Below are 22,701 nucleotides of genomic sequence, written 5' to 3' on the forward strand. Positions count from 1 at the left end.
ATTGCTATTAATAGTGTGATTTAAACACAGTTATGCAGACTTAAACTCCCTAAATGCCTTATGTTTACAGTTTAACACTGATAGTGACAAGTCTGAGGATCCATTATTCTTTCTAAGGAAAACATTGTTTGCAGCTGTAACCACTGTTAGTTTTTGGTTTATTTTTTTTCGGAACTATTTTTGACCATGTACTAATAACATATAGTTACATAGTAGGTGAGGTTGAATAAAGACAATAGTCCATCCAGTTCAACCTGTGTAGGTGTGTGTGGCTGTAATCACCTCACATAGCCCTTAATGTCATGATCCTTGAGATGTAAGTCTAAGAGTCTTTTGAAAGCCACCATACTTTCCGCAGAAACCACCTCTTGTGGTAGAGAATTCCACAATCTTGTAGCCCTAACAGTAAAGAACCCTCCTCGTTGCCTGAGGTTAAAACGCTTATCCTCTAATCGCATTGTATGTCCTCGAGTCCTCATGCAATCCCTTCGAATGAACAGCTTTTTTTCTAAGCTGAGATCCCCATTAAGATATTTATAAATTGCTATCATGTCCCCCCTCAGACGTCTCTTCTCCAGGGAGAATAAATCAAGCGATTGCAGCCGCTCTTCATAGTTAAGGTCCTCCAACCCCCTAATCAGTTTAGTTGCCCTTCTCTGGATTCTCTCCAGCTTCAACACATCCCTCCTGAGGACTGGCGACCAGAACTGGACAGAATACTCCAGATGCGGTCGGACCAGACTTTTATAAAATGGAAGGATTATAGTCTTATCTCTGGAATATATCCCTTTCTTTATGCATGCTAATAATCTGCTGGCTTTGGCAGCTGCCGCTTGACAATGTTGTTCAAAGACTTAGCCCATGTCTCATCTTCCCTCAGCTATTGTTCATCCTCCCTGAGTTTATGTCTATCCTTTTTCAGCCAATGTCTATCCTCCCTCAGCTAATGTTTATCCTCCCTGAGTTTATGTCTATTCTTTATCAGCCAATGTCTATCCTCCCTCAGCCTATGTCTATCCTCCTTCAGCCAATGTCAATCTTCCCTCAGCCTAAGTGTATCCTCCCTCATGTCTATCATCCTTCATCCAGTGTCAATCTTCCGTCAGTCTATGTCTATACTCGCTATACAGCATAGACAAAGGGGGAACTGTACCAGCCCTGGTGCCATGCTTTGCAGCTTCTCGTATGCTGTATACTTTCACTTTCTAAGGACTACATATCCCATGGTATCTTGCTGGTTGCAAGCAGGGATTCTTGTACTGACTCCGCCTCCAAAAACTTCTGCTCAGCGCCTCTGTAGTTTAGAAGGCAGGCTCTGTGATATGTGTGACACAGCAGTGCCTACTCAGCAGGGCATAGTGACTAGTATAGTCACTAGAATATATATAGAGTATATGTAGACTAGAATAGTGTGGGAATCTTCACAAAATACGTTTACAGACTTCAAGATCATTAAAAATAATAGGAGTAGACTAGGAATATTTGGAATACAATGTGGAGATTAATATATGATTTTACCTTTTGATCATAGATACTCTTTAAAACAAATAGGAATGTCTTAGTGGACATGGAGTCGAAAGTTGGCAAGGTTTATGCATATAAAGCAAGCTAACATTTACAAGCAATGGAAATCAACCTTGTAGCTTGTGATAATTATGCAGGGAAATGGTAAAAGTCTGAGTGGTCCGTGTTTTTCTACTTATTCACCTAATATAGAAAGGCCAGTTGTAATACATGCCTTGTAAAACATTGTCTGAGTGAGAGTAAAGGGCCAAAATATATCCCTGATGTAGCTATCTTTGCAGTGCTGGGCTGATCTCTCATCACTACTAGTCTGGAATCTGCCCTTCTGTAGGCCTCCAAATACTGCTAATTCTTAGGTGTCTCTGATGGTTCATGTGGGAGAAATGAGAATCTTAAAAAACTTTTCATGTTGTTTAGAGCTTATCCATTTTACGGTATTTGGTGTCTCATACATTATCCAGCTGTCAAGTATAGTTTATAAAAAAACTAAAAATGTTAGATGCTCTACTCAATTTAATATTTGCAAACAAATGTTTTTGAGCCCGTGGGTTGAATAAATAAAAATCAGATTCCTTTATCCACACTATACAGTGCAGACTGACAAATCCCCACTACTAATCTATTGAATTCTGTCAGCTGACGCCATCGGCTGTCAGAATACCTGATTGGATGCACAGCTGCTATTTAGCTGACAATTTTCCAACAAGCTTCTTTGAAAAAAGTTGATTGCACAATCAATTTTTGGCAACTGGGTTGTGCAGGGCTATACACAGCAGGAATTGACCAAAGATCATGCACAATATGGTGCAAATAGAGGGAGGGGGCAATTTACAAAACAGGAGTCCCTGACCTTTCTAAACAAAGGGCTAGTTTACTGTCCTTCAGACATTAGGGGGGCTGAACTGTGGCCACTGGGGCCGGAAAGTGCCCCAGAGTAAGTGTAAACAATGCTGGTGCTTGGTGGTCAGTGGGAGTAAAAAAATTACATAGAGCCGGTAAAAGTTGGAATAGTACTCCATCATTGGTATTATTGGGTATTAATGGGATTATTGGTATTAGTGGGAGGAATAGTGCCCCATTCTTGGTGTCATTGGGAGGAATGCTGCCTCATCATTGATGTCAGTGGGATGAAACGTGTCTTGGAAAAGTATCCCAAGGGCCAGATAAAGGCCAGGAAAGGCCACCATCTAAGCCAGTGGGCCTCAGTTTGGTGACCACTGCACTAGACACTACAAAAAGTCCCTAGCAGTCAATTTAGCTAGCCACCAAAGGAATTCTAAATATCCATTGCTTTTTTTAATATTTGAATTACAGAGAAGCCTTTGGATACATTCGCATCTAAATCTAAAGCCATACTGCTATGTTATAGCACCACTTTGCTCCCTAAATCCAAAGTATACGACTCTTCGAGCCCCCAAACATGGTTATTGAGAACAACTGTTTACATAAGGTGGTAGCCCCATCTTCCTTAAAGGCAGAGCAACACACCAAATGTTATAGATTTATCATGGACCAGGACTGTTTCTATATGTATTCAATATCTCTCATAAGAGTAATAGGTAGGATTGCTGGCCTACTTCTGAAAATACCAGCAGCCTGTCTATTTCTGGCTTCAATTACTTCTGAGTCACAGACCCTGGATATACAGTACATACAGCATGTGCAATAAGAGGTGCAACTCTTGATCTGCACCCTGCTTGTAAGTCATTGACTCAGAGTATTAACCCAGATCACAATGACAACCAGGAAACATAAATGTTCTCAAGGAGGGGTCAGCATGGAAACTTATATATCTCTCAATAAATATTACTTTTTGTACATGGCTAGGAATGAAGCAACTGTCGCTCTCTGTTACTAGTTGAAGTTTCATGGTATTACATTATTTCTTGTATTTCTTGTACCTTGCCTCCAATTGGTTAAGCTGAACTCTGTTAATCTTTAGTCTGTACAATTTCTCTATTGCTGTAGTTGAAATTACATTTTTTTTATAGCAGCTAAGAGGAATTATTCCAGTACTTTATTAGCTGGGAATGCAATTTCTTCTGAAGCCATCTTGATATCCGTGGTCTCAAGCATTACCTTTCATACTAAAGTTCTATGTAAAACACCTTAACAAATATCTGTACTGTGTGTTGCAGCTTACAATATTGTTGTTATTTAAAGACTGCTTTTACTGTCTCTAAATGTAGTGAGATTGTAAATTCATAGTTGGGCCCAGATTTAAAGGCCAAGGCCACCCAAAAGGAATAGCTTAGATGGAGGTAGCCTTGGCCTCTTACAGTTATGGATACTCCAACAGTAAAATCGCCCTGCCATAATTCTTGACTTTGTTCCTGTCTACCTAGAAGTTTTTTTTTTTGGGGGGGGGGGGGGGTCCCTCTTTTATTTGTTCTGGAAACCTCTGGGGCTTCCCTCACAATATCCACAACAGGCAAGCAAACTCAAAAACTCAAATGCATATATCTTCCCAATAAAGGTATAAGAAACAGATGGCTTAAATGTTAAAGTCAATGAAATCCAGTTGAATGAAAATGGGTATAAAGTAAGAAAGGGAGAGATTACATTTGGATATAAAAAGGACAACCCAAGTATGAAAAATTATGATTATGCAACCATATATTGGTGCATGGGTCCTATTTTCACCACGGACGTCTTGACACTGTATTTAAGTAGCGGGTCAGAGACCTTTTATTTTTCAGTCCCCCCTCCATATTTAGATTTAGGCAACTTATAAGAAAATTGTTTTATTGTGCCCCCCTTTCCTACAACAGTTATATGTTATCTCCTTTGAAAGCATTAACAAGGTTGAATTCAGATATTACAATATACCTCGACATTGTTGTATTCTTGAAACATTTTATGTATCCTTATTACTGTTATTAATAAAAATGATTTAAAGTAAAAATGATGAAAAGTCCTTATCTATGTCAACCGTTTTAATTATACTACAGATACTACTTAACCCCTATTTGGGTTCATACAAATAAGAAGTGTATAAAGCAGCCCATAGATTATGCATTTTTCTCTCTGGAAGGAAAGAAACTTACTTGATTCTCCCATCCACACAGTCAGTGTTGATGGGGGAATCCCTCCAGCAGTGCTATTGTGTTCTGCCAGCCGGGAGCCTTCCCCACTGGCAGAATACAATATTTACTTCAGGCAGCTATAGCTGCTGGCAGTGATTGCAGAAAAAAAAACAGACAGACTGGTTGTACTGAAGTCGATCGATGGATCGACTTCAGTACTACCAGACTGCCGAAAGATGAATCAAATCTCAGCTGGTCCCTGATGAGCTGGCTCAGATTTGATCTATCTCTGGCCAGCTTAACTCTGAAGATGCCCTGATAGCTAGGAGCCCATGCTAAGAGGTTATCACGTATACCACTAAATGGAGTCAAGAAGAGCAAAATACTTGTAGGTCATTAGTTGGGTACTACTCATATTAGGAATGTGTTGTAACATAAATGCTGCAGTTACAGAATATTTAGTGTAAAGAACCTGTTTATTTAATAGTCTGAGCTTGAGATTGCATGATTTCAATGCATGGCTCCTGTAAATTTTAAAAGAAGTTTCCACTGCTGACTTTTTTTCTGAAAAAGTCCATTACCTGGCTGTCTCTAGCTACACTAACATTGACCTGGTGCAAGAATGAATACATACAAAAGACTCTTAGTATGCGTAGCTGTTCTAAGTCATTGACTTCAAAATTGTCAAAGCTGTTGGAATATACAGTGCCTTAAAAAGGTTTCATACATCTTGGAATTTTCCACATTTGTGCCAACACAAAGTCGCACACATTTGTGAAGTGGAAGGAAAATGATAAATAGTTTACCAAATTTTTTTACAAATAAATATGTGAAAAGTGTGGAGTGCATTTGTATTCAGCCACCTTTACTCTGATACCCCTAACTAAAATCTAGTGGAACCAATTGCCTTCAGAATTCACCTAATTGGTAAATAGAGTCCACCAGTGTGCAATTTAATCTCAGTATAAATACAGCTGTTCTGTGAAGCCCTCAGAGGTTTGTTAGAGAACCTTAGTGAACAAACAGCATCATAAAAGGCAAAGGAACACACCAGACAGGTCAGGGATAAAGTTGTGAAAATTAAAGCAGGGTTAGGTCACAAAAAAAAAAATATCCCAAGCTTTGAATATCTCATGAAGCACTGTTCAATCCATTATCTGAAAATGGAAAGAGTATGGTGCAACTGCAAACCTACCAAGACATGGCCATCCACCTAAACTGACAGGATGGGCAAGGAGAGCATTAACCAGAGAAGCAGCCAAGAGGCCCATGGTAACTCTAGAGGAGCTGCAGAGATCTGCAGCACAGGTGAGAGAATCTGTCCACAGGACAACTATTAGTCGTGCACTCCATAAATCTGGCCATTATGGAAGAGTGGCAAGAGCCATTGTTAAAAGAAAGCCATAAGAAGTCCCATTTGCAGTTTGTAAGAAGCCATGTGGGGGACACGGCAAACATGTAAAAGAAGGTGCTCTGGTTAGTGGAGACCAAAATCAAATCTTTTGGCATAAAAGGAAAACGCTATGTGTGGTGGAAAACTAACACTGCACATCACCCTGAACACACCACCCCCAACGTGAAACATGGTGGTGGTAGCATCATGTTGTGGGGATGCTTTTCTTTAGCAGGGACAGGGAAGCTTGTCAGAGTTGATGGGAAGATGGATGGAGCCATATACAGGGCAATCTTAAGGCCCGTACACACGTACCGATCGTCGGCATACAAACGTCGGTGGACGAAGGATCTGCCGATTGTACGCGTGTTAGTATGGTGCCTCCGACAGATGTCTGCGCACAATCCGCGGACAAAAGTCTTTCTTGCAAACATGAAAATTTTTGTATGCCGACACCAGAACGGACGATTGTTCGCCTGTCAGTACACAATTCTGCCGACAGACCGCAGATTTGCAAGACTGGGCATGCTCAGAAAATTAAAAACACAGGGAAAGTTAACCATTACATGACATCACTTCTGCAGTCAGCTGAAGTCTGCAGACAAAATTCTTGTGCTGTCCTTGTGCTGTCTTTGCACTTTTCAACAGACACCGACATCCCGGGGAGAAAAGAGGAACATTTGTATGCCGACCATCGGTACGTGTGTACGGGGCTTTAGAAGAAAACCTGTTAGAGTCTGCAAAAGAATTGAGACTGGGGTGGCGGTTCACCTTCCAGCAAGACAACGACCCTAAACATACAGCCAGAACTACAATGCATTGGTTCAGATAAAAGCATATTCATGTGTTAGAATGGCCCATTCAAAGTCCAGACCCAAATCCAATTGAGAATCTGTGGCAAGACTTGAAAATTGCTGTTCACAGACGCTCTCCATTCAATCTGACAGAGCTTGAGCTATTTTGCAAAGAAGAAAAGGCAAAAATGTCACTCTCTAGATGTGCAAAGCTGGTAGAGACATAACCAAAAAGACTGTAAAAAAGCTATAATTGCAGCAAAAGGTGGTTCTATAAAGTATTGACTCAGGGGGGCTGAATACAAATGCACACCACACTTTTCACATATTTATTTTTTTAAAAGTTTAAAAACCATTTATCATTTTTCTTCCACTTCACAATTATGTGCCACTTTGTGTTGGTCTATCATATAAAATCCCAATGAAATACATTTACATTTTGGTTGTAACATGACAAAATGTGAAACATTTCAAGGGGTATGAATACTTTTTCAAGGCACTGTACCCAGTATTTTTAGAAGAAGCATTCAGCAATGGCAGCTTCTATACTTCTATATTATGGGCTAAGTTTTAGCTGAGTATAGAATGACATAAACTAAACAGCGCTATTTTCACTGGAAAGGATGAGGCTACACAAGAATATTTATTAATTTATCAGCCCTATGTGGTCCAACAATAATAAGACACACTGCTGCTCTTCAAGCTGTGCTGTTGTGCTGGGCCTATTCAGGTGTCATTTGTACTCTAACAAACTATTTGAGATAACATAAAAAATCTATTGCCTACCTTAATGGAAAGGCTCTGGATCCCTTTAATTTGCCAAAAGAGTAATCATTTTGTGTCACTGATCCGCTCTTTGTCCTCTTTTGTAAAAATGAACAACAAAAATAAAACATGAAATGCTTGCTTCACTTGGCTTACCTTTGACAGCTGCTCATGGATTTCTGCCAGGCTTGGACGATTTTTCTTCATCCCTGAGATGCTGCCAGTGTTTCTGTAATAATCAATCTTAGGAACGGCATCCATCGTGTTGTGTCCAAATGTTTTCATGTAGTATGTGTGGCTGTGAGTGTCATAGGGATGGAAACCTACTTCTGTCTTAATGGTGTCTCCATTGTGTAGGATGCTGTTATACATCTCCCTATTCCCTTGCCCATAATTCATTCTAAGCCCGCTGTCTTCACCAGAAAAAGATGTTTCCTCGTATTGTGGTGGGTCTTTATCTCCTTCACAGGCAGGGTTGTCATAGCCCTCATTTACTACATTGACCTGAAAACGTGTCGGGCTAATTGGTTCTGTGTCTGAAAATGTGTGAGAATTATTCATGGTGAATGACACTGCGATACTACTATGTTTGAGATGGGTAAGATTTGCACTATGCTAGCAGTACAGAACCCCCTGTACGAGGGTTACAAGGTCATTATAACTTCTTCAGTTCACGACAAAGATTCCAGGTTGTCCAGACTCCGAACCAACCTAAAGTAACGAAAAACGGACCTACTGTGAGGACATTTTAAAAATACTGTAGGGCAATTAATATTGACATTCATAGAAAGAGTGAGAGTAAAGGACATACAGACAGGCCAATCGACTGATAGACATAGTTTATGGCAAAAGGGTGAACTGAAAGGTACATAGATAAATATAATATATTTAAAGTGACAGCGCTAGCAAATCCATATAACCATAAAATAACAATCTAATATTCAAAGTGAAAAATTGCAATAAATCTAAAAGTCCTTTAAAAGTGATAAAATCCAAAGAAAGTGCTCAGGTGCAGATAGTATATCCAAACGGTGCTCAAGGTGACTGATAAACCCTCTTGGTTCCCTACTCACCACAATGGAAAATCTCAATCGCTTAAAAGATCCATCAGAACATAGCACTCAGGCGCTTGCTGGGGGTAACTCAGAGTCGGGATGTCTCCTATGGAACCGATCCAAAACACCTCCATAGACCCCAAATGGAAAAACAAAGGACCAGAATAATGTAGTATGCTCATATAAGGTTTATATGTCTTTTAAAACGCCCAATAGGCAGGCAAAACGCATTGACGCACTTCCGGTACGGCTGGGACGCATCGTCACATCTGGTTTACTTCCTGATTTGGCAGTGGAGCGCACGCAATCAGCGGCGTCCACCATTATCTATTCCGATATACCACGCTATTACTATCTTTTGTTTGTGAGTATGTTTTTTTATTGCATTGGGTTAATAAACCTTATATGAGCATACTACACTATTCTGGTCCTTTGTTTTTCCATTTGGGGTCTACGGAGGTGTTTTGGATCGGTTCCATAGGAGACATCCCGACTCTGAGTTACCCCCAGCAAGCTATGTTCTGATGAATCTTTTAAGCGATTGAGATTTTCCATTGTGGTGAGTAGGGAACCAAGAGGGTTTATCAGTCACCTTGAGCACCGTTTGGATACACTATCTGCACCTGAGCACTTTCTTTGGATTTTATCACTTTTAAAGGACTTTTAGATTTATTGCAATTTTTCACTTTGAATATTAGATTGTTATTTTATGGTTATATGGATTTGCTAGCGCTGTTTTAAATTTGCACTTTTTACTTTTATCTAAGATTAATTTAGAAACACAGCAGCTGCACTTTTTGTCATTTTTAATATAAATTATACATCTTTTTATGTTACACCATAAGCGCCGGTTATAATTTAATATACACATATTTAAAGTGACACTAAACAATATCCTAATTTTCCGAAAATAATCCATACATGTCCACTACTTAATGGTCCTGGAATCAATTTTTTTGTAAAATAATTTCTTACTGTGTTTTTCTACCCCAGTCTAGATTCTGAACCTCTGAATTTCCCCTCACTTTTGCTTGTTTGGGACAAGCAGAGCACGATAGTTAAGTTAGGCAATGTGCACTGCTATATGCACAATGCACATCCCATAGTCCGTAGTCCATCTTGGATGCACAAGCAAAAGAGGGTAGCTACATTTCTACATACAGTGGGATCATGTAAAATGAACATAGCCAACCTCAGATCACAACAGCAGCAGAAAAAAAAAATTGCAGATTTAGAGGAAGCCATAAACAATAGAAGAGTTAATACTTGGGAGTTAAAATGGAAACATATGTTTAATCCAATTTTTTAGATTTATGTAAAACTTTTAGGTGATTTACCAGAGTCTACCAAAAGCCGAGACATCTATTATGGGTGGCATTTAGTAAGTTTGACAATAAATGTATTTGCATGCCAATTCCAATATATGTGTTCAAACATAAATGTAATTCTTGGCTGAAAAGAATGAATGGATGAATGGAATAGGAATTTTAAAGGAGTTATAAAGTCAGAAGGTTTTTTTTATCTTAATGCATTCTATACATTAAGATAAAAAAACCTTCTGTGTGTAGCAGCCTCCCTAGCATCTCCTAATACTTACCTGAACCTGATTTCTGTCCAGCGATGTCCACGAGTTCCTCGGGCCATCCTGGACTCTCCCTCCTGATTGGCTGAGACACACCAGCTGTGCCATTGGCTTCTGCGGCTGTCGATCAATGCCAGTCAGCCAATCGGGAGAGAGAGGGGGCGGGGCCGAATGGCAGCTCCATGTCTGAATGGACAAACTGAGCTGCAGCTCGGCTCGGATGCCCCCATAGCAAGCTGCTTGCTGTGGGGGCACTGGATAGTGGGAGGGGCCAGGAGCAGCAACGAGGGACCCGAGAAGAGGAGGATCCAGGCCGCTCTGTGCAAAACCAACTGCAACAGAGCAGGTAAGTATAACATGTTTGTTGTTTTTCTTTTTTTTAATCATTTTCCTTTTTTTTTTCTTTTTCATTAAGCTGATGTAAGGTACAGGTGGAGGCTATGTGTTGTCCCCTTTGGCATGAACTGTCTGCGCATCATTTCTATATGATGTTAGTGTTTTGCCTATGGCTGGCTTGGTGCCCCCGTGTTGTTATTGTAGCTTGATTGTCACTCCTGGGTCTTTCGGGCCTCGCAGCGATCTGTACATGATGTTCGACATCACTTCCGGTTTCAGTACCAAAAGTGCGTAAACGCCCAGGAGAGTGCCACGCTTCCTAACCGCCCTTAGTGGCGCAGGGACATGACGTGGGGAATGGGAGGCATTGGGAGGGGCTCCCTTTGTTGCCCACCTCCCTCTTTCTTTAAAAGGCGCACTTTTGTTGTTGTTTGGGGGCTGCCACAGTGGTTTGATCCTTTTTGTTGATCACGGGGGAGATTATTATGGTAGATTACCTACCTTGTCACACTTGAGTGTTTAACTATGTTATATGGGTTAATTTTACACTCATCGCCGGTTTTGGGCATACTTTATTAATTTAATATACATACTGGTTTACTTATTGTTTTAGACATTTGGGATTGGTTCTCTTTCTTCCCTCTTATTTTGATTATTATTTTGAATCAGACCTGGTTACTGTGAATTTGTCTATATATCTGGAGCTTCCCTTGGATGGCAGCCTTTTGGACTGCCTTCACCTAATCATGGTGTGGGCCTAACTCACCTTTATCTGAGGGGTAAGTGGATATTGTTTTCTTCAAAAGTGACATTGATATTTTCTTAATTTGGCACAATAACACTATATAGATTGCGGGTGTTTTTGATTGATCTGTATATTTAGTATATTTTTCATGATATGAAAATTAACAAAAAAATAAAAACTTCTTAACACTTCTTTGTAGATGGTGGTCACCCAATGGTCCATCCTCACATGATTTTAAAAGAATTTTACACATTTGTAAATATATTAGTTTTGGTTGTGATCGTGGCTTTTTCAGGCAGATATTGGATCATATCTTTGTTGATCTATATGTGAGGTATATATATTTATTCTTTATGTTTATCTTTCCCTTTTCTGACCCTTCCGTTGTCCTCATTCCCCCAACCCGGTGTCTCCATGCGGTCCTTTTCATTGTCTTGTTAATTATTTTAAATTCATTTTTTTTTCCTCTCGCTCTCCTTTTTCCCTTTCTCTTTGTATTTGTTGATTACATGTAATTTATTTACATACTTTATCTAATTGGCTATGTTCTGGTATTTTCTATATTATATTTATAATGTATTGTGTTTGCTGTATATTAAATATCAGATACGTGGATCCTGAAGAAGCCCTAGATTCGGGCGAAACTCGTTGATACAGATCCATATGTACCTTTCTATGCACTCTCCTATATGGGATGATCATATCTGTCTGTTATAATGTTCTCATTACATTGAAAAAAAAATGTTTTTTAAAACATTTGATGTATTATTAAATTGGTTTATGTTTTTATGAATTTGTGGATCATTGCAGTATTGGCAATTGTTTTATGATTAGGTGGGCACTTTAAAATCCGTTTTCTCCCACTATCTCTTCTAATTGAAGAGTGGTGGGGACTCCCTGTTCAATTGTTTTTATTTATTTTTTTTTTTAACTATTCCATCTGTATCCCATCAGAGAGATTTTCCTTCACATCCTGTCCTGGACACACAAATGGAGGTTAGAGGAAATGTCTCCCAAGTGAGGGAGATCTACAAATATTGGTTGTGGAGGGGGAGAAATTGGCTTTGTACAAAGACCTATAGTATATTGGCACCTTCCCCATAGGCGTAAACATGTGGAAAGAGGGGGGGGGGGTTCTAAGTCTACCCATAAGGGCAGAAATAGAACCAGAGGGGATTTAAATGTGCCACTAACACAGATGTTTTATAAAAAATAGTACTCTCTTAAAAATAATAACAAAATGTATTCAAAATACATTAAAAACAGACATATATACAGGGCATTACAGTATGTGTGATTGTAACAAATAGTACATATATCGTGAAAGAGACGATCAAATAGTTGTATTTGAGTGAGCCCAAAACAGGGACTACATATGAAACAAAATGTTGCTGGAACTACGCGTTTCGCTACAAATGCTTCGTCAGGCTCCAGCTGTTTCAAAGCATTCTCAATACATATAGAAAGTCTAAAGAATAAACAACATGAGAATTTGAACAATAAAGGACAAATGTACTCAAAACCAAATCATTTCACTTAGTGTATAGCCATAGATAAGAGGATTTTCACATTTTAATTTGTTCTATAATTAACAAGAAAGGAAGGAAAACGGGGGGGGAAGGGGAAAAAATAATTTCCCCCCAGTTTTTCCTTTGGGGGGGAAGGGGAAAAAAGGGGGGAAGGGGAAAAAGGGGAAAAAAGAATACCCCCCCCCCCCGTTTTCTTTCCTTTCTTGTTAAATATAGAACAAATTAAAATGTGAAAATCCTCTTATCTATGGCTATACACTAAGTGAAATGATTCGGTTTTGAGTAGATTTGTCCTTTATTGTTCTAATTCTCATGTTGTTTATTCTTTAGACTTTCTATATGTATTGAGAATGTTTTGAAACAGCTGGAGCCTGACGAAGCATTTGTAGCGAAACGCGTAGTTCCTTTAACATTCTGTTTCATATATAGTCCCTGTTTTGGGCTCTCTCAAATACAACTATTTGATGGTCTCTTTCACGATATATGTACTATTTGTTACAATCACATATACTGTAATGCCCTGTATATATGTCTGTTTTTAATGTATTTTGAATAAATTTTGTTATTATTTTTAAGAGAGTACTATTTTTTATAAAACATCTGTGTTAGTGGCACATTTAACCACTTAAGCCCCGGAAGATTTTACCCCCTTCCTGACCAGGGGGTATTTTGCGATTCGGCACTGCGTGACTTTAACGGACAATTGCGCGGTCGTGCGACGCTGTACCTAAACGAATTTGACGTCCTTTTTTTCCCACAAACAGAGCTTTCTTTTGGTGGTATTTGATCACCTGTGCGATTTTTTGATCATGCGCTATAAACAAAAAAAGAGCGTCCATTTTGCAAAAATAACAATATTTTTCACATTTTTTTATATGAAATTCCCCCAAAAAAATGTAAAAATCAAAATTTTTTAACATTTTTGGCCAATTTGTTTTATGCTACATATGTTTGGTAAAAAAAATCGCAAAAAGCGTATTTTGATTGGTTTGCGCAAAAGTTATCGCGTTTACTAACAAAGGGAAAGATTTTTGTCATTTTTGTTGTTTTTTTTTTTAACGCGTAATGTCGGCAATCTGCGATTTTTTTTGCGGTACTGCGACATTGTGGCGGACAGATCGGACCCTTGACTGACATTTTTGACACTTTTGGGGTTACCAGTGACATTTCTACAGTAATCAGTGCTATACATATGCACTGTTACTGTAAAATTACACTAGCAGTGAAGGGGTTAACTTTATTTGAGAGGGAGGGGCTGTGTGTGTCCCTAGGGGCGTTATTCTAACTGTGATTGGCTGTGGCTTGAGCTGTAGGAACAATGATCAACGGTCCTACATAGTAGAACCGTATGATCATTGTTTCTACACAGGGAGAACTGACAGGCAGCTTGTTTACACAAGCCACCTGACTTTCTCCCTCTCCCCCGACGATCGCCGAGTGACCGGCGGACATCGGGTCCGCCGGTCACACGTGCGGGGGGGTCCGTGACCGCGCGGGAAACAGTTGTTCTCTATGGTGCACTAAGACTAAAGGTGCTATTAGTAATCTGTGCATGATGGGCACAGAACATATAATTATATTCCCATCCAGTTACCATTTTAAAGTCAGCCATACATGGATGGTTCCTGCTGAACTGGCCGAGATTTGATCCATGTATGGGCAAGCCGGTTGTACTGAAGTCAATCCATAAATCAACTTCAGTACAACCAGCCTGTCGTATTTTGGGTATGCGAATACTGTCTGTTGCTATAGCCACTGGCATCAGTCATTGTGTTCTTCCGGCCGGGAAGGAGCAGAATACAATGACACTGTGGGAGGGATTCCCCCGCCAACACTGTCTGTGTTGATGGGGGGAATCAAGCCATTTTCTTTTTTGCAACCTATGGTTGCAGGAAAGAAAATCAATTCATCCATGACTTGCTTAAGACACACTTTTATCAACTCTTTTCTTAACACAATGCCATTTTTGCTAGATATATTATCTAGAATAGGAGTCATTTTGCTACAAATGCAGTCTTTTCAATTGCTTGGCACATGCAGAGACTTTGGGCAGATAAGTATGCTCTGATATTTTGCTGACCACTTTAGTCAATGGTCAGCAGGGAATTGATATATATTGATTTAATGGATCTGTACCGAGCAATAGCCTTCATGACGGGACGTATAAACTGGTCAGTCAGGATGCAATTTTATGCAGCTGCAATCAGGCAAAGACAGCAGCAAATATTTATTAACCTGGAAAGAAATACCCAAAGTTTGTCTTTTTTTTATTCAGTAATGACATCTCTCTATAACAGAGAGCAAGATGCATGATATATGTTCCATTTTTCCCTGTGTAATTCACAATTATTTAGTAAAGCTGTGCAAACAGTATTGATTATACACAAGATATGACCACAGGAACCAGACTTCATTTTAATAAAATCACACATCTCTGACAATAAAAAATCTAAATCTATTTTTTTTCTAGAGCTAAAATTACACTTAGAAAGCAGAATTTAATACAAATTTTTCGAAGTGGTAAATGAGTCTTAAGGGACACCCCTAACAGTTTTGAACTAGAGGCATATTGGCACTGAGAGTGTTTTTTTTTCACCATATGCGTCTTTTGCGACCTGCGGGTCTCACAGTGGATTAGCGACATCTGGTAACCTTGCAGCTCTGTTGACAGTTTCAGCTGTCAGAAAGCAGTTAACTATGGGAAGCTGGAATTCTGTCATTTATGGGTCATTACTGCAAACTAGAGTCTTCTGACTGCAGATGAGAGTGTGTATTTAATCCCTTGTAAGTGATAAAAGTATGCTAAAACAAAATGGTTTCTATGAATGTTTTGCTTACACTTATACTTGTAACCTGTAGGCTGGTCACGGACAGTAAGATTTTGATTGGTCAATTCAACCAGGTTTTCCACAAACATTTAATATGAGCAGGGTCAGATTCACCATATAGACCCTGGTAACTGGCCACAGCTTTCTAAGCCAGGTTAGGACCTGAAAAGCCCAAATACTTTGTGTCTAGTGGTTCCAATTAGGGCCGTCTTTAACACAGGGCAAAAGGGGCAGCTGCCCTGGGCCCAGTCATTGTTGAGGGGCCCAAAGCAGCTGCCCCTTGAGCCCACGCTGCCTGCAAATAGATGATAAGTGGATTTTGGAGGGCCCAAGAAAATATTTGCCCAGGGTCCAATCAGTATTAAAGACGGCCCTGGTTCCAATAAAAACATCTGTCCCAAAAAAGGACTAATGCACATTTGGGCATACAGAGCAAGGATTCAGCATATGTTAAAGGCCGGGAGTCACAGGTATTGTACAGCTGCGGCCAACAGCTCTACAATAAGCAATTTAGGAGGACCCAAAAAGCATATCCAAGGGTCTAGTTGTATCAAGGAACATGTGAAGTCATGCAAAAACCCTATTATACAGAGCAGGTGGAGCAAGGAGCCAGGGGCCCCTTGACATTTACAGCATAATAAGTTATTATATGGTTTATATCTTGCTAATTGAATTGGTGTCAAATAGGTATGATGGAGTATAAATAGATGGGTGGGAATATCAGGCCTACACCTTTTTAAGTATTTTTGAAGTGAACAGCCAAAATTATTCTGTATATACCCAGCTTAAATGACAAAGCCTAGGGCCTGTATTTCTGGTATCAGTACAAACTAAGATACAGATCTTTAACTTGTGACTGCAAGGTGTGCAGACAATGTAGAAACTAAAGGCGATGTGTTCCCTCAGATAGTCTATTATCTGAAAGAGTAGATGCAAATCTCTAAAACAATAAGCTCTGTACCCATCAGTCATGGAGGGGACTGAGAAGATGCCCTCACATGTGGCATATGTCAAAATTCTAGATATGGCCACCATTAAGTACTGTATTTTCTGGCATATAAGACTACTTTTGAACCTCAAAAAAATCCCCCAAAATTGGGGGGTCGTCTTATACGCCGAGTATAATATCTCCAAGGTAACCTAAGTATAAGTATTACCGTTAGATGTAATCTCTCAAGACGCTGGCTGTGTGGGAATCCTGTACCGGTATACTGTATGTACCGTAGTTTCGGCTACATACAGTGTACCGCGCTGAGCCAATCAGGGAGAGCGATGTATTCTATTATTGAATGCAAAGCCTGCTCGGATTGGCGGAGTAACATCAGCCCGCCTCTCTGACTCTGTCAATCCGAGCAGGCTTTGCATTCAATAATAGAATACATCGCTCACTGTGATTGGCTCAGCGCGGTATACTGTACGTAGCCGAAGCTACGGTACATACGGTATACCGGTACAGGATTCCCGCACAGCCAGCGTCTTGAGATTACATCTCCTGGTAATATTTATACTTAGGGTACCTTGGAGATATTATGAGAGATTACATGTATTACAGTATTTGGGATACATTGGAGATCTACGAGAAATCTGATATTTTTCAATGGTGTTGCCCTGCTTCGGAAGGGGGGTAGTCTTATACGGTGAGTATAGCCCAAAACCTATGTTTTAACTTGAAAATTAGGGGGGTCGTCTTATACGCTGGAAAATACGGTATCTATCTCTGAAATCAGCTTAAAGAGTACATGTTCTATGTGCACTTTTTACCACCCACTCCAAACCAGGGTTAAGGTAATTCCTAGGGTTCCTCCAGGAGTTGATTGAGGGTCCTTGAGCAATGGCTGAATAAAGCAGTATTAAACCCAAAAGCAAAGATTTATTATTTTGGCAGCTTACCATTTCTTGGATGTGGTGGCTGCATTAGTATTCTTTTTTAGGCTTTCTTTCTTCTATTTTTTATGGTGATCTAGCCAGTCTGTTTTTCAACAGAACAAGCTCTCCATCAGAATGTATCAATTACAGAGAAGAGAACATTTAACACGGATAGGAGAGCTTACAATAATCAGTTTTTCTTTATTTATGTAAAACCTTTATCCCTAAAGGGAAAAAAATGTTAAACCTGCTAGTACATACACCTAACACTCCCCCCCCCCAAGACTGACAATGCTGCTGTCCAAAGGTGCCCCCCGTGGTCAATAATCTGGAGTGGGGTACTCTAATACAGGAGGTGTGTTACTGGCTAGGTAACCAGGACAAAGTGGATGGAAAAAAGCAGACAAAAAGAAAAACGATGCAGCCACCACATCTAATGATTGGTAAGCTGCAATAAATTAATGTTTTGTTTTAGGTTTAATGCAGCTGTAGGCCCCTTTCACACTTGTGCGACTTAAAAGTCGCGCGATTTGGCCGCCGTCATTTTACCGACGTGATTTTGATGCGATTTTGACTGGGCTTGAAGCAATGCCTATGTCTTTGGACCTTGGGCCAAAGTAATGCAGGGACTACTCTGAAGTTGGTGCGACCTCAAGTCGCACAGATATGAACGGTCCTCATTGGAAATAATGGAGAACGACTTGTCATGCGATTTTGCAGTCCCAAATTGCAGGACAAGTCACACAAGTGTGAAAGCGGCCTAAGCACCCATTCAGACTGGCGCGACACGACTTGCTGAGGTGACCTGTGAAATCCTGACTTGCAGGGACTTCATATAATTGAAGTCAATGCAAGTCGCCTCCAGGTCGCCCCAAAGTAGTACAGGACCCTTTTTCTAAGTCGGAGCGACTTGTGTCACTCCTATTAGAACGGGTCCTGTACTATTCAATAGCGACCGACCGACCGCGACTTGTCAGGCGACCAAGTCGCCTGATAAGTCGCGCTAGTGTGAATGGACCCTTAATCTTCTGCCTGACCACCAGTGTACAAAGCGCTACAAATATCTGTATTTGTTTTTTGGCCATTATTATTACTATCAATATTATTGTTAATCGTAATAATAATAATAATAATTTTGTTTGATGATTGTTACTAATGATCATTTTGTTGTACATAGCCAGGAGGTGTTAAAAAATCCCCACATTCTGTATTATTTTATTGAACATTTTATCTGCAACTTTATGATCATGCTATTGCAGATATAGATATATACATTTTTAGTAGGGGTTCCCTAAGAGCTGAAAATATTTTTAGCCCTCATTCACATTGGAGCGACTTTCACAGGTCAAATAACATGACGGGTCGCAGTCTATGATTGGCAATGGGGCTGTTCCAGTCAGTGTGGTGCTGACTTTGCGGAGCCGCTACGATTTTAAAAAGTAGTTCTTGCATTATTTTTGGTGATTTCGGGGTGACTTGCATAGACATCTGTGCATGAAGTTGCACAGATGTCTTCCAAGTCGCACCTTAAGTCGCACCGACATGCCTCTTTAAAATCGTGTGATTTCAGATGAAGTCGCACAATTTCAAAGCTGCATTCTATTTGAATGAGGTGTAAAGGGTTCCCTTGGGGTAAAAGGGTTGAAAAGTCTGCATTATACAATGAAAAACTGATTTTTTTATTTTCATTTTTTATGGTTGCTATTTAGTATGATGTAGATCATATCTGTTTGTTGGTACTAATCTGATGTTTCCCAGATGAGTTTCTGACCTTTTTCTGTTGCATGTCATGAACCGTTTTGCTAATCCAATGTGTGGTGTCTTAAGGGAAAGTATTGGTCATTCACAGTGGAAAATATGTGAATAAACTGCGCTAACTTAGAACTAATCTGTAAAGTAAAACACAATATAAAGCTGCTGACACTCCAACCGACAGTGATGGTGATCAAAATATTAAGGAAAATAGTGCAGGGCTAAAAATGTGTGAGTAAATGTGCACGAAGTAAAACGTGAACAATCGAAACAATCCACACAGTGTGGTTAAGTTACTAAATGAGTAGAGTTTGTTCACTTAGATTAATAAATAAAGCAATAAATACTGCAAATACTAATACCCAAAGAGTTAGGTATTCTATGCTTGCTTTGATTACCCAATCAAGTGCAAGGGATATAAAAGATAAAACAGAATTTTAGCCTGAACATGATTAGATGATTGAAGGGAATACAGCTTCCCCCTATTCAGTAAGCTAAGTGAACATGGTCAGTTCCTTTTGTAATTAAATCCCGATGGGTAAATATATATGAATATGTATAGAGAAACATACCTAATGAGAACATTTTTTTTTTTTCATACATTATTAAATTTGCAATATTATAATTTTATGGTCAAAACAGATCTGATGTTCTTAAGGTAGTCATAGATGACTCATATTTTTCAATAAGTCAGCAGGGCGATTGAAAAAAAGTGAATGGATTCCTCTATCTACACAAGCAAAATGGATTAAGGAATTCTCTCCATTGGGACATCGTATTCTGACAGCGGGCACTCTGTCAGAATAAAATGATCAGCAGCTGGAACTGAAGAACTTTCCAACATTCCTGTGTGACAGAAGTCAATTTAATGTTCAACTTCTTTTGAACAGGGACAGTCATACATGGATCAAAATTTGTCGGTCCCTACTGAACTGACCGAATGTTGATCCAATGTATGGCCAGCTTTAGTTAACGACATGGTTCAGCATAGTTAATAAACTGATTAATGAAAACGTGGGTGCTGATTGTTATGATTAAGAATGGCCTCCAACCAATTCTTTCTAATTTTCAACCCTAAATTCCCCAAAGGTCTCCTCTACTAAATCCATATATAGCTACTGCCTATCTTCTAGTGATGGATTTATAATTTTTGTCCTCAAGGTCCAGATACAAACCATGACTTTTGGCAATTAAAAGTTTTCTTTATTGCCCTTGACTTACTACCTTTTATTACTTGCTAATTAGAGGATCATGGTCCTTGTGGACTGAAGTGGAGTGGCCCTGGGTTAAGATAACTAAGACAAAATAACTATCATTCATCACATATCTCTATCATATGTCGTGTTTTTTGTATTTGGATCCTGAAAGAAATTAGAGTGCAAATCTATAAGAATTGAGAAGAAACCCAGATTAGTAAAGAAATCCCCCTTTGCTGGTGACACTAACCTTTCAGTCTTCAGAATGACGTCTACAACACCTCAGCATATGAACTGAATAAATTATCAAGGAAAACATGAGCTTTTATATCATTGTGTCTGTACTCCACCCTGCCCATAACACCACAGGAAGTAATATGATTGGTTTGTGGCCATTTAAAAACACAGAGCACCTCTACCAGTCACAAGCCCAGTAGCAGCATTTGGAAAGGAACTCATTAATGGCTTACTTACTCAACCCAACTGTTAAACATCAACCTAAATACAAATATATAAACTAATTCAATTGTACTTGGAAGAAAGCTAGAAAGGACACTTGTACATTCCAGAAAACATATTTACCAAGTTCCCGATCTGAAACAAAATCCTAATAGGATTTACAGCCATTGTAAAATGACATCATAACTTTCATAAAAATAAAATGTCACTTATTACAATTCTGTGCTATTTATATAAACAGGTTTTCAAGTCAAGATCATCAAGCTGTCAAAGGTTATTTTAAAATGAGTCATGCTTCCTTACTACCAAGCTCGAATTTTTAAGTTCGGTTTACTTTTCATTTTTTAGGTAAAAATGAATACTGCAGTAATAATAATTTATAGTGAAATATACAGAGCTTGTCTTCCCATAGACATTAGATTGGGTGATAATCCCATATCTATAAAAGCCATAACCCCACTGTCTGATGGGATCAATGATCAAGGCAATTTGGAAAGTAAGTTTTATGTGAAATATGAATTAATAAAAACATCACAAATATACTTTTGCGGCAGTCCTGGAATATATTTACTGTTGTAGAAAATATCTAGATTCATATCACACTGTTTAAAGATGAAATATATATGATGTATTCAATCAAACCAAAACCAGTATGTCATGCAGCAGGAATAAAGTATCAGAAAGCAAAGTCACATACAACCAAAGCAGTAGGTTATAGATTTTCGCTCTCTGCTTCTCATTTATCAATAAGGTGACTGTGGGGTCACTTTAAGCATGTTGCTTTGATGAAACTCAATAAATGAAAAATTGATTAGAAAAAATGGAATGAAGGTATGACTGCCCTGTTTGGCTTTAGGTGACCCCCCAAGATTTCCAACCAAATTGCTAAAACAGCTGGCCTATAGAATTAGGGAGGACATCAGTGAGCAAACAGGAATGTCTAGGATGCAGTGAAGATAGGAACACAAGGCCTTAAGCTTGCCATACATGGCTCGAAATCCGGTTCAGGAGGGACCGGCTGAGATTTGATCCATGTATAGGCAGGTTGATTGTACCTGGCTGCCAGCAGTCATTATTGTGTTCTGCTGGCTGGGAAGACTCCCTGCTCCCCTACCTGGCCAGCAGATCACAAGAGTGCAGCGGGAGGCATTCCCCCCTCAACACTCACTATATTGATCATGGAATCGAGCAATTTTTTTTTTCCTTCCACTCGTAGTAGAAATAAAGAAAATTAAATCATCTATGGGCTGCCTTAGGACACGTTGCAGTGGTCTTTTAAAATGACTGCAATCAAGCACACAGCAACAACTAAATAAGATAAAAATAAATGAATCCCATCCATTTTTGGTGAGCAAAGCTGGCCATCAGGGGAGGACTGGGCCAGGGGGCAGGGGGGCAATTGCCCCCTGGGCCGCTCTGTTGTCCTGTAAAAAGGCTGCACCGTTTCTGCCACAGACATGCCAAAAGGATTCCTGGTGAAGAGAAGTAAAAATCTCTGCCACTGACATACTGAGTGCAGATGAAGACAAGGACAGAGCGCAGGCCTCTCCCCCAGCATGGATGATATAAACTGTGTCTGAGCAGAGACCGATTCCATGCCTCACTGGAGACTCTTCTTCCCTGGCCAGCCCCAAGCCAGTGGTCCCCGAACCCCCAACCACCCCCTGCTGGCCAGGTTGGGAACCCGAATTTAACCAGTGAGTAGAGAGTACCTGGAGCAGGGCTTCAGCCTGGAATGGGGGTCAGGAGGAGGACAGGAAAAGGAAGAGTGGGAGGGGGGGGCAAGGCGCTGCACTATGGGCCTCTGGTTTGTACTTGCCCTCTGGGCTGAAAGCTGCCAGTCTGCCCCTG

The 22,701-nt window shown here is 39.7% G+C and overlaps 1 protein-coding gene across 2 annotated transcripts in view; it reads right to left on the reverse strand.

Annotated features, from left to right (window-relative positions):
- The window catches only part of SLC12A1 (solute carrier family 12 member 1), a 190,548-nt gene extending 169,864 nt beyond the window's left edge, over positions 1-20,684 (reverse strand). For both annotated transcript variants that reach the window (XM_082254923.1, XM_082254924.1), the window contains exons 1-2: positions 20,642-20,684; positions 7,659-8,213 (exon numbers count right to left, since the gene is read on the reverse strand). In XM_082254923.1, the coding sequence (XP_082111049.1) occupies positions 7,659-8,063 (405 nt within the window). In that variant the 5' untranslated portion in view covers positions 8,064-8,213; positions 20,642-20,684. The remainder of the gene's footprint in view (positions 1-7,658; positions 8,214-20,641) is intronic.
- Positions 20,685-22,701: the final 2,017 nt, after the last annotated feature.

This window comes from Pelophylax lessonae (genome assembly GCF_965119305.1).
Source record: "Pelophylax lessonae genome assembly, chromosome: 4".
In the NCBI taxonomy this organism is placed as follows: domain Eukaryota; kingdom Metazoa; phylum Chordata; class Amphibia; order Anura; family Ranidae; genus Pelophylax; species Pelophylax lessonae.